At 35.2% G+C, this 13104-nt stretch overlaps 1 protein-coding gene and 1 long non-coding RNA gene across 2 annotated transcripts; both read left to right on the top strand.

The window, feature by feature from the left end:
* The first annotated feature begins 9062 nt into the window (after positions 1–9062).
* LOC112278247 (shikimate O-hydroxycinnamoyltransferase) lies at positions 9063–12552 on the top strand. The gene is made up of 4 exons (XM_090247796.1): positions 9063–9644; positions 9726–9791; positions 10421–11062; positions 11191–12552. The coding sequence occupies exons 1-4, from the start codon at positions 9063–9065 to the stop codon at positions 12184–12186; spliced, it is 2286 nt and encodes a 761-aa protein (XP_090103922.1). The 3' UTR covers positions 12187–12552.
* Positions 9654–10420, top strand: LOC149986267 (uncharacterized). The gene is made up of 2 exons (XR_016500826.1): positions 9654–10197; positions 10353–10420. It is a non-coding gene; the product is annotated as an uncharacterized LOC149986267 (long non-coding RNA).
* Positions 12553–13104: the final 552 nt, after the last annotated feature.

The following is a 13104-nucleotide window of genomic DNA, read 5'->3' as shown; positions in this document are numbered from 1 at the left end:
TGATTACTTACATACCTTAATCCATGCTCAATTATAATTTTCATGGAAGTTTTTACTTACAAGGATCTTGGCAATTTTTGTGAAATTCTTCAAAATGAGAATTTCATTGCTTCTCTTGTATTTTGAAGGAGAGGTTGCTGATCTTGTTTTTTTCACTCCACGAGGTAAATCCAGTGCCACCATTGCATTAAAAAGACTCCTATTAAGTAGAAGAACCACCATGCCGCTTAAACTTGTCGAATTTGGAGGAAAATCCAAAATTACCATTGCTAACTTTCATAAATCCTTTAGAGAATTATAATTCCAATTCCTAAATCATGTGAATGATTATAGATGCACTCATAGGCTTTTAGTCAACCCTTATTGTAATGACTAACAACCTCTAAATTATTAAATTAACTAAGTTACTATTCTAATTTTCTAACTCTTATTACTTTAGTCCTAATTAACTTAATTCAAGAAATTAGACTATGATTTATACTATCAAGGTTTGTAATCCTAAAAATTCTATAAAACTAAATTCTACTTATATAAATCCTAATCTAACATGTTTAATTATCATAAAAGAGAAAAATAACAAAAATTTAAATTTTAGAGTATAATTGAGAGCTCACAAAGTACTAGATTTAAGGTGGCACCAAAATAAATTGAAATATCTTGTCTATTGGTACGGATATGATATTATTAAACACATATGAGAGCTAGTAAAGAATCTTGCAAATGCAACAAAGGCAAGAGGAGGCTTTTCATCAATGACATCCATCAAAATCAAGATAAAAACCTTCCTTATAAAAGAAATAAGATCTAGGTAAGATAATATTCTACTTTCAATCTTTGTTTGTAGCTTCTTTGTAGTTGTGATGCTAAAGAGATGGAGAATCAATAACCAATGGATTTGATTGAAGAGCCTTTATTTATTAACATACTAGATGAGACATTGCAATTGTCACAACCTTCAAGACAACGCAATCGAGATGAAGATCTTCAAGAACGACATATTTTTTCTCAAATAGAAGTGGAGATACAACGGATTTGGTATCACGATCTTGGAAGAGACTCTCAATGTTTGGTAATTTTATTAGAAGTAAGAGCAACTCGTGATGGTATTCCAAATATTTTATTTGAAGGAAGTTATGAAGGCCTCAACAATAATTAGATAACATAGTGGTCTTCCCGCCTTAGTAAAGGACACTATTGATGGTTGAGAGGCTATATCAACCATCTTTGAAGAAAACAAAGTTCTGAGTATGTAGCAAATACAATTCATCGCATCATAGATTTCTTCAATATATTATGATTGCTCCTCGTGGAACTCATTTTTAGAAGGGAAGGTAATGTCATAGATATGTGCATATAAGCCAATAATTACCTATATAAATAGGTAGAAATAAATAAAAATAAGTTAATTCTATAATATCTTTTATAGAAGCTTCCTAGAAGCTTCATAAATATTTTTTTGACTTTATAGGTGTCTTTAATTAACTTTTTGGATTAGAAACGTAGTCAACAAGTTGGCCATATGCCACACATGTTAGCTTGAAGATCAAACTAACTATGTAGCTCACATGTAGAAAAACTTGCCTTGTATATCAAGGCATGTGTCCTATAAAATCAACACATATTAAAGGTCATATAGAATATCACCATATAACCCTTGGTTAGATAGTATATATAGAGACAAGAGTAAAACCCTCTTCACTCTTATCAACTCCTTTCTTGCTTTTAGACTAGTTACAAGAATCTCAAGTTTTTTTGTCTTTTTGTAATAAGCCTTTGAAGTATCTTTTAATATATGTATTTTCTTATTTTTATTTTATCATTCTTTCTTTGATACGGATTTTATTGATTTATGCATTATCTTTTAGTTCATGTCATTGACATGAAGTCCAAGATGTACCAAATTATATTTGCTACATATTCTAATTTTTGTTTCTTTTGAAGGTAGTTGATAGGTCCCTTCAACTATCAATAATGTCCCATATTAGAGCAAGAAGGCGACCTTGATATTTGATTATTATTGAGGCCTTCATAACATCTTTCAAAAAAAACATTAATAATACCATCAAGACTGATTCCTACCTCCAAAAGTATTACTAAACACCGGGAGTCCCTTCTAAGGTTGTAGTACCAAATGCGTTATATCTCGCCATCTATTTGAGGAAGAATATGTCATTTTTGAGGATTTTCATCTTGATTTTGCCACCATAAAGGTTGTCATGGTCGCAATGTCTTGTCTAGTAGTTCAATAAATGATAGCTCTTGAGTTGAATCTGTTGGTTGTTGGTTCTGTATTTTTTAAGCACTAAAAAATCCAAAGAAACAATAATATAAGATAGAATGAAATCTCCATTGAGCTTACTTTGTTTTATAGCAAAGAATTTCTAGACTCTTCATCTTAGTTTTGATGGATGTCATTCATAAAAAGCTTTAACTTTGGCTAATGCATTTGTAAGATTCTTAGATGGCTTCCATGTGCATTCATTAATGTCATATCCACGCTAATGTACCAAATATTTTAACCTATTTTGGTTCTACTTTAAATCTAAGACTTCTTCCACTTCAAATTCTTCATTATTGTCTACTTTTATAGGAGGTGGTGGCATTTGGTTCCTTCCTTGTATATCCATTGTCTTGTATGGCTCAAATAAAGATACATGAAACATATGATGGATTTTTATAGACTCTTGTAGGTGTAATCAATAAGCTATTGAATTCATATATTCACAAATGGAAAATGGTCCAAGTCCACGATAATCCAACTTGTCACAAGCACAAATAGTTTTAATATTATTACAAAGTAACCATACCTTATCCTCCATATGGAATTGAAGTTTTTCTTTATGATAAACATCTGCGTTGGCTTTTTGTTGTTCTTGAGCTTCTTTTAATTGTACCTTCATTGTTGCATGTAGCTCTAACAATTGATTTGCCACATCTTTCGTTATAGGCTTATCAACTTTTGAAAAGTCAAAAGTATCAAATCATGGATGATAATCGTAATTGACAAAGAAAGGTGTTTGTTGAATAGAAGAATATATCAAATTATTGTAAGCAAACTCTGTCAATGACAAAAGAATTGTCCAATCATCTTATTGATAATTGATGGTACACCTCAAATACTTCTCTAAAACTTGATTTATCCATTCTGTTTGTCCATCAATTTGAAGGTGGAAAGCTAAAGATAATTTTATATCCATCTTTAATAACTTGAAAAGAATTTTCTAAAATTTCAATAAAAATTATGTTTCTTTATCTAATATAATATCCCTTGATAATCTATAATAGCAATAGATGTTATCAATGAAAACTTTAGTTGTTCTTTCACCTATGATAAATTTTCTACATTGTACAAAATATGCTATCTTAGTGAAACAATCTACAAGCATAAATATAGAATCACATGAACTTGAAATTGAAAGATCCATAATAAAATCTATAGAAACAGAAGACCATGGTTGTTTTGGTATAGGTAATAGTTTGAAGAGTCCATAAAATCAATGACAAGGAATTTTTGATTTTGAACAAATATCACATATATGTACAAATTCTTTAATAGCCTTCCACATTTGAGGTCACCTAAAATCTTTAGATATAAGCTCCAAAGACTTATTAATCCAAAATGTCTTACTGTAGAAAAATTATGATGGCTTCAAGAATATGTAATTATGCTTCTTTTTTTGGAATATATAAACGTCCTTCAAAATATAGTAGGTTCTCTTTAAATTCAAAATTGGAAGTAACTTGAGGCTAAAAGGAATATTTTTTTAATATCATGAACAAGAAGCTTTGAGGACATATTTGCTTGGATTTGCTTGAAAAAAGTCAAATCAATAGTCAATGTTGATTTCATTTCTTGGAGATGAAATTATTCTAAATTCAATAAAATTATCTTTTATTGGTCAAACGCTATTTTTTTTTCTTTTGGTATAAGATAAAAATATTTAAAATAGACATCAGACAAACCTTGTTATTTTCTTGGTTGATAAGTGATATTGAATTTGAATCTTGACAAAAATATGCTACAACAAGCCTGGCGACCATTCAAAGTACGTGCTTATATGAAATACTTGAGGTTCTTATAATTTATATATACACTGTCTAAATTTGAAGCATCTTCTAAATAATGATGCCATTCTTAAAAAAAATCCACGATTGTAAGAAGTTCCTTGTCATGGATTTCATAATTAAACTTGGCTATTGAAAAATTTCTTGAATGAAAAGCAACTGGATGAAATTTGTCATCTACTCCTATTTGTGACAAGACTACACTTAAGGCAAAATCAGATGCATTTATCTCCATAAAAAATGATGTGGAGAAGTTGACGCGATGTGAGATTGGTACAAAAGTAAAAGCTTTCTTCAAAGCTTCAAATGATGCTTTTGCTTCTTTACTCCACTCAAGCTTGTCTTTACAAATTATGCATGTAAGTGGTACTATAATTTGAAAAAAATTCTAAATAAAGATCTGATAGTAATTAGCAAATCTCAAAAAATATTGTACATTTCTTATTATTTTTGAAATCTTCTAGTCAATGATTATGTGAATTTTTTTAGGATCCATCATTAGACCATTGTTTGAAATAATGTATTCTAAGAAGTCAACTTAAGTAGTGTAGAATACACACTTTTTTTTATCTTGGCGTACAATCTTGTATCTCTAAATTTTTGTAATATATGACAAAGATGAACTTTATGTTCTTCTGCATTTCTAGAATAGATAAAAATATCATTTAAGTAATAGACAACAAAATCATCTAAAAAATCACAAAAAACATCATTCATAAGATGTTGAAAAGCAATTGGTGTATTTGTGAGTCCAAAAGGCATGACATTATATTCAAAGTATCCATACCTTGCTCAAAAAACAATCTTTCATTCATCTCCTTCTTTAATATAGACAAGATTGTACGTTTCTTATAGATTTATTTTTGTATAGATCTTAACTTGATTTAAGTGATGAAGAAGTCCAAATATCAAAGGTAGAGGATATCTATTCTTCATGGTAATCTTATTGAGTCATTGATAATCTTCTTATATTTATAATAATCCATCTTTTTTCTTTAGAAATAAGATAGGAGCTCTTGTAGGAGATTTTGAATGGCATATGAAATTCTTGGCTAATTTTTCATCAATATACTTCTTGAATTCAACCAATTCATTTTGTGATAAACTATAGATTGGACCAAATGGCAGCTAAGTTCTTTCTTTAAGATTGATTGAACAATCATATGAATAATGCTTTGGGAGACTATCTATATTTTTCTTCTCAAAAATATCTTGAAAATCTCAATATTTATTTAAAATTTCACTTAAAATCTGTCCATCATTTAAAATGGGTGTGGTGTAAATAACAAAAGACAATCTCTTTTTTGCAGCATGCAAAAAAACTTTTGTACCAACAAGTACACATTTGGCTATACTAGACTCATGGCTTTCTACTGGATTAGAAAGACTCTTAATGATGTTTGAAGAAAAGTCAAGTTTACAAGAAATCCAATCTATCACAGGATTATAATTTTTTAGCCATGATAAACCTAAAATGACTAGATTAGAAGGAGATCTAATTACATTAAAAATTATGCGACTATTATGACCATTTATTACTACATCTATAAGAAGTATTTCATAAGTAATATTTCTAGAAGATAACAGATGACCGCCTATGACTTCTATGTGTACAGATTTAGTTTTTTGTACTAACTATATATTATGACTTTTAATAAATTCTTCATCTAAAAAACAAACTAAGGCTCTTAAATTCATTAAAGTAGAGGCTTTATAATTATTAAATCCTAAACGTACATCTATGTAAAATAAAGAGAGGGTTCTAAAAAAAAAATAGGACCTTTATTAGGAATTGTACAAGATTTTAGCCGCATGGTCCCTATTGTAGCTCGACAAATTTATTTTTTAACATGTTTTCATCTTTGACAACAGTATTCCTCATTTTGTAGTTGCATTGTTTCTTTGGACAATATTGAGTAGTATGCTTAGCTTCTCTACAATATAAACATAGTCCTTCATGACAACAACAAATCTTTTTTTGTTTGATAAGAGGTTTAAAATGTATTGCATTAATTTGCATGTCTTTTACTTCCAAATGTTTAGATTGAAAAGTCATTGGTGTCATCATTGAATTGTAATAACATTGAGGTTTCTTTGTGTGATTCTCACATTGAAACTCAAAAATTTGATTATCATATTTCATAGTAAAGTCAATTGCTTGATTCAATTAGGTAAATTAAGCATCAATTTTTTTGCTTCATAATATAATCCATAGAAAAATTGGCTAATGAATGTTGCATCATTCTATTTAATATCTATCGCTAATTATCAAAATTGTGAAGCATATAATGTCACTAATTAATTGCTTTATTGCAAGATACAAATCTAGTTGGTTGCAACATGGATTGCATCATGTTTTCTATACATAGATCAAAACTCCGCTAAGAATACTTCCAAATTATTCAATATTGGATCATGTCATTCAAGAAATAATAAAAACCATGATAAAGCAAAACTTGAAAGTAGTGTTCCAATAAACTTGCCTTATGATCCTTGAGTTGGATAACTTTGAGGTTGTAGTTCAATCACCAGTTATACTTGATTGATGAATCCTTGAAACTTAGATCTTGTGCCATCAAACTTCTCAAGCAATCCAATTTTTGGTTCTTTGAAACTTGAACAAGTTCTATTGTACGAGCAGTAATATGGCTTGGTGTAGATGTTGAAGCAACTTCAATCATTTCTATATCTTTATTGCTTAATACTCTTATTGTTTCTTGAGGTAATAGATTGAATTAATGCATTGCAAGCATTAACTCTCTCATTTGATCTTGCATTTGAGCCATTACATTCTTCATTTTAGCAAGCTTTGTCATGCTATCACAAAAAAAAATAAAAATATATATATATATATATATATATATATATATATATATATATATTTTCACATAATACAATATTCAAGAATCAAGAAAAAAAATTCTATAAATAATATAAGTTTAGAAGAGGGTAATCTGTTACTTCTAATATGCTTATGTCTTATCAAGAGAAAGAGGTAATCCACTCTAAATCAAGAAAAGACAAAGCTCTGATATTGTATGTGTACTCTTGTTAATCTGTTTAGGATACAAACTGAAAGAAGATACATAAACTTGTGGAATCTGTGTCATAAAAAAAGTGAAAAAATAGAAGAAAGAATGTATATTCAAGGAAGAATTGGAATAGCTATTGCCAAAGTCTAGAAAACATAAGATCCTTGAAACTAGACTAAAAGAAAAAAAAAGTGTTGAGAAGAGTGAAGATGGCCTCACTCTTGCCTCTATATATATTACTTAATTAAAAACTATATGGCAATATGCTATAGGACCTCTAATACACGTCCAACTGGCAGGACATATGTTTAATTTGCAAGGCAAGTTTCCTAAGTGTTCGCAATATGTCCAACTTATATTACAAGTGATCAACATGTCGACACATGGCCTCCTTATTGGCCAAGTTTTCAACCTACCAATTATCTATAGACATATATAAAGGTAAAGCAACGTCTATGAAGCTTCTAGAAAGCTTTCCACAAGATATTATCATATTTATTTATTTTGACTTACTTCTACCTATTCTTATTATCTAGATAATTATCAAGGTAAATATGTATGTCCATGATAACAACTTGTAATTGAACACTTCACTTGCTCTCAATTTTTGCACAAAAGTTGAAAGTCAAGTCGAATATTAGTTCCAATAAAAATCACCTCAATCCAATCAGCAAAAGATTACAAATCTTAGATTACTCTATTGGACCTAAAAATCCAATTTTTAAGATCTTAACTTATTTGAACTTCAATAATCTCCAATCCAATCATTTGATTAAGTTCAAATTTACAATATACATTTAACACAACTATATTCACACCTCTACAAAATTTCAGTTATATATCTACTTTAAAATTCAAGAAATTGTCTAAATAATAATTCTTATTTTATTTTAATAAACCTAGAGTCACCTAAAACAACCTTGACTTTACAAAGCTCTTAGAAAATTATTAAAAACTCAAATCTTCCAAAAAAAATGTTTTAATAAATCTTATAATGTCTTCTTTCAAATTCCACTCTTTGATTTGCAAAAGAAATGTGGAGTCACCATAAGTATGTAATTTTGTGCTTGAGGATGTGATTTTAATCCAAGATGACAATTAGATCTCTTTAAGTATAAATTTTTATCTTCTTGAAGTAATTTTTGCTAAAATAAACTTCTAACTTCTTCCAACATATGTCTACAATTTCTTTTATTGTACTAATACAAGATATTATATTAATTGAAGAAGCTTAATTAATATTCTATGGTTCAATATATTTAATTATTGGAAGACACAATGATATTTTTAAACATATATTGCAATGATGTTTTTTTCAAACTTTTGCACACCAAAACATGTACAACAAATGCAACAACCATGTCCGACAGTGTCGATCACTCACTTGTAAACATGACAAAGGAATATCTCGTAGTGTACGCCAATGATTTGTGCACGACTTGTCCGGCCATGACGCCTGAATTTGACAATCGTTGAGTAGATGGGCAGACCATGACGCCTGAATTGCGTAGATGGGCGGAAAAACTTCCGACGCAGGGATAGCAACACATCGTCGTCGTGCTCACAAGTGCCGCCTTCATGGCAATGGCATGCAATGCAATGTCACTCTCTTCAGTACAATACCCCAGCACAATACAATGCTTGTGCCCCTCGGAGCTCACCTCGCGGATCCGGCCCCCTCCCTCTCTGTCTCTGTCTCCGCCATCGGAATGCGGCATATCCTTCGCCTGTGGTTTCCTTGTCCCCCTTTGCGCCATTGCCTTCCGCGGCCCTCCAGCGACCCCGCAGCTCCACAGTTCTCGAGGTCTGGAATTCGGTGTTCGAAGTCGCGTTCTTCCAAGTTCGGGAATGGCACGGTGAGTCCCGTGGTTTCGAGATCCTTGGGCAATTTTGGAGGTGCGGTGGAGCTTTCTGAAGGGGTTTGATTGCCGCGAGGTGTAGAGGAGAGGGAGGGATACGAGCGGCATGGAGCATGAAGCGGATGAGTTGCAAAGTGCGCCACATGATGGGCGACTGGTGTTGGAGGATCGACTGAGAGGGAAGTCTTTGACGGTGCTGAGCAAGAGCCTTGTGAAGCCTGCGTCGGAGACGCCGAGCGAGAAGCGGTGGCTGGCGTTTTCGAATTTGGACTTGGAGTGGATGCCGTTTTACACTCCCGTGCTGTGCGCTTACAGGGAGAAGCCGGCGGGGAAGGATGTGGGAGATCATCTGCGGGAGTCGTTGAGGAAGGCGCTGGAGTTGTTTTATCCGCTGGCTGGAAGAGTAGTGACGGGCGGCGAGCAAGGGCCGGGGATTGACTGTAACGATGCGGGCGCCGTGTTCGTGGAGGCGAGCATCGATGCGGATGTGGACGAGGTGCAATTCAACGAGGATTTTCAGCCGTCGTTTATTCTGACGGGCATGGAGGCGGCAGGAATGGGTGGTTATCCGAAGCTCCCCGACAAATCTTCAGGGCGGCCTGGTCTCATCGTGCAGGTTTCTTCTCTCATCGTATTTGGGCATGCAACAAGTATGAATGTGATAGTTTGTTTGAGCCACAATCTGCACTGATTTCTCTTAGCTTATGTTGTTGAGCTCCAAGGTCAACCAGGTTTGGGCTTCTTACATGTTTTGTTTTTGTGTTTGCAGTTGACGCACTTTAGGTTCATTGACGTTACGTGTCATCTCAGGATGTTATACTATGATGTCACAGCTGTATTTGCTAAGCTCCATATCACATGACATGTTTTTCCTTTTCTCTGACACACAATTATAAAAAAGAAAGACATTTTCATGGTCATAAATATTTGGCCTTATTTTTTATTTTTGTATTAAAGTATATTATTCACGTAAGACATCCACATTCTAATTCGATGTTGGCATCGATGGACAACGTCTATGACGAATGTCGTCTAAATCGGGATGAACGAGTTTCCTGCGTCGCAGTGGCATCACCACTTTGAATCGTCTTGGAGTCATTTCGCTGAACAGATAACCAGCTTGTACTCTGACGTTTTTACGTCATCTGTGTTGAGTGGCAGCTTCAATTTGGGTTTTAAGAAAAAGCACACAATGTTCTTGTGCGGGGGGCTCCTTGGGTTTTATCCCAACCCACCACCAGGTACCAGCTGGGTACCTATCCTGCTGTGGGTGTCCTGGAACGCCTCGTACACCATCGCTTGCTTAAGCCTGACGTACATGGAATGGCCTTGCTGAGATAATTGAAGCCCTCGTCACCTCATTACATCCCGTATGTCATTGCGTTCTGTCTCGCAGGCGTCAGTGACAACGATGGGAACCAGATAGTCAATATCGGAGGAGGGGCTGTAGTGCTGCCGTGACCTATAGGACTCTCCAGCTCAGTTGCGCTGCTGGCCGTCAAACCTACTTTACCTTGTGTAGTTTTGGCCTTTGTGTTTGTCTTGTCTTCGGATCGTTGTTGTAGCAGTGGGCATTCTCAAATTTTGGGTGTCATGGGTTCGAACACGGATGAGAGCTCTAGTGTGATCGATAGTGGGGTCGTTCTCGAAGATAGACTGCAAGGGAAATCGCTAGAGCACGTGCAAACGAGCTTCGTCGCGCCCTCCTCAGCAACGCCTAGTGAGAACGAGTGGCTTTTGCTGGGGAAGCTGGACTACTTGTGGGTTCAGTATTACACCCCTATTATTTGCTCGTTCCCAGCCTCGCAGTTCGGGTTTGGATCCGCAGCTGCTGTGGTGGAACGCCTGAGGGGCTCTTTAGCTGATGCGCTGGTTTTGTTCTACCCTCTGGCTGGGAGGGTGGTGACGAGCGATGGCCCTCCGAGGATCCATTGCAACGATGCGGGTGCTGTTTTCACGGAAGCGAGCGTGGATGTGGAGCTTGTCGACCTCAAGATGGACGATTTCCAGCCTCAACCCTTGCTTTCGGGAATGGCAGCTGCGGGGTTTAAGTATTACCCTGCTCTTCCGACGGTTGAGGGTGGTCTTCCAGCTCTTGTTGTACAGGTAAACATCAACTATCAACAGGTCTCTTTTTTTTTTTCTTTTTTTTCTTTTTTTTATAATTTAATTGCAATGGTAGCGCTACAATTGCGACATGAAGGTGCGCTGAGAGACGATGTGTCCTCTTGTAGGTGACACATTTCAAGTGTGGGGGTATTACTTTGGCAGTTAATTGGGCACATGGAGTTGCTGATGGCCGATCTGGTCTCCACTTCATGAAGTCTTGGTCCGAAATTGGACGGGGCATGGAGGTGTCTCTACTCCCTTATCATCGGCGTGATTTAATTCAGCCAAGAAATCCTCCCGTTTCGACCAACCCCTTTAAGCCCGTGACGGTATCACCTGGTGCGGAAATTGCTTTGTCCAATACGACGACAGAGAACGGCAACTCGGACTCAAAAGAGTCTGTTGCAAATTCGGGAATTGGGTCAGAAGCTAGAGGATCCGGAAGGACCTCAACGGCGGAAGAAACGAAGAAGAAATCCCATATCACACCGAAGGCAATCGAGTTAACGAAGAATGACATAGCAAGCTTGAAGACGCATGCTTTGGAGCAGAATCCAAGTATGCATCTGTCAAGAGCAGACTGCGTCTCGACCCATTTGTGGCGCACCATAATCAAAGCTCGTAATCTTCCTGGCAACGCAGTGACTCGGCTATGGGTTCACGTCGAGGGCAGGAAGATGCTGAACTTGCCACCCGGCTACTTCGGCAACGTGATTGGTATGATGACAGTGATAACCACTGCCAAGGAGCTTCGGGACAACCCATTTGCATCCACCGCGAAGATAATCCATTCGTCGGTTGGTGCCATCACAGGCGAATGGTTTCAGGATCTTGTCGACTTCGTCCAATTGATGACACCTGGTGCGTCACTCACGGGCAAGTACGCCCCGAAACCCGCCGGCGAAGTGGCGGTTTCATACCTCATCCATTTTCCTTTCTACGAGCTAGACTTTGGATTTGGTACTCCTGCACATGCAATGCGCAACACCATGGGTGCGTGGGACGGACTGAATTTCATTCTGCCGAGCTCCTGTGGTCCAGAGAATATGCTGCTCTTGGCAAACTTGGACCAAGACGTCTTGAACAGATTCGTCGCCATGGTTCACGACATCCCCGAGTAAAACGCAAGCGGAGGGAAGAGTTTTTAGAAGCGTGTCCGGCTCCAGCGTCATGGTAAGCAATCGACTGAGGCGATTATGAGTACGATTTAATCTTTGCTTGTTTGGTTTTCAGAAATTGCCGCTCAGCAGGTTAGAAGCTTTAGGAGGCACCCTTTCTATTTCCTTCTGTCACAAAAGTAAAAATAGTTCTTCTAAACTTTGCTTGATTGCGTACTTCGTTAACATTCCTTCAGAATTCGAAGACACTTCTTTTACACTCTATGTAATATTTATACTACTCTCTTTTGGAAACATCTATTGTAAGCTCGATTGTACTAATAATAAAAGTGAGACAATAAATGAAAGTACAATATTAGCCAATGAAAACGCCAAGGACAATACTTGTTTTTGTCTCTAGTTTACCTATTTGTTGTTTTCCTCCCACAGCAGAGCTGCTGTCTCCTTTCTCTTTTTCAGGTTTGGTTGTTGGTTTTATTCATTTGTTTGTTAGTGTGTCCTTTTTTTTTGAAGAAACAGGACAATCACAATTATTTGTATGCACAAGAAAGAGTAGAGGAAGGAGAAGTGTGTTCTTTTTTCATAATTAGATTTTCTATTTTTTAAGTATTCTACTTCCTTTTGTCACACAATAATGTTGAAGAGGACTTCATTCACACTTGTTATTTGTTGGACTTATTATTTTTCAAATACTATATCTTTTATTTATACATTTTATTTGGAGAGTGTTTACAATCTCAAATAGAAAAAGATTTTAAAATGACATTATGATTTTTATTAAATTGCTTGTAAAAATAAATCTTAGTTGTTTAATTAAGTGGATAAAATTTAATATGCATATGATATGGTTTATCCACTGTATTTCATAAATAAAAAGATATGATAAGAACTAAAAGTCAATTTATTAAAAAGAAAATGTTA

The sequence above is a fragment of the Physcomitrium patens genome, chromosome 25 (assembly GCF_059467195.1).
Source record: "Physcomitrium patens ecotype Gransden chromosome 25, ASM5946719v1, whole genome shotgun sequence".
NCBI lineage: Eukaryota > Viridiplantae > Streptophyta > Bryopsida > Funariales > Funariaceae > Physcomitrium > Physcomitrium patens.
This window is presented reverse-complemented; position numbering and strand designations above follow the sequence as displayed.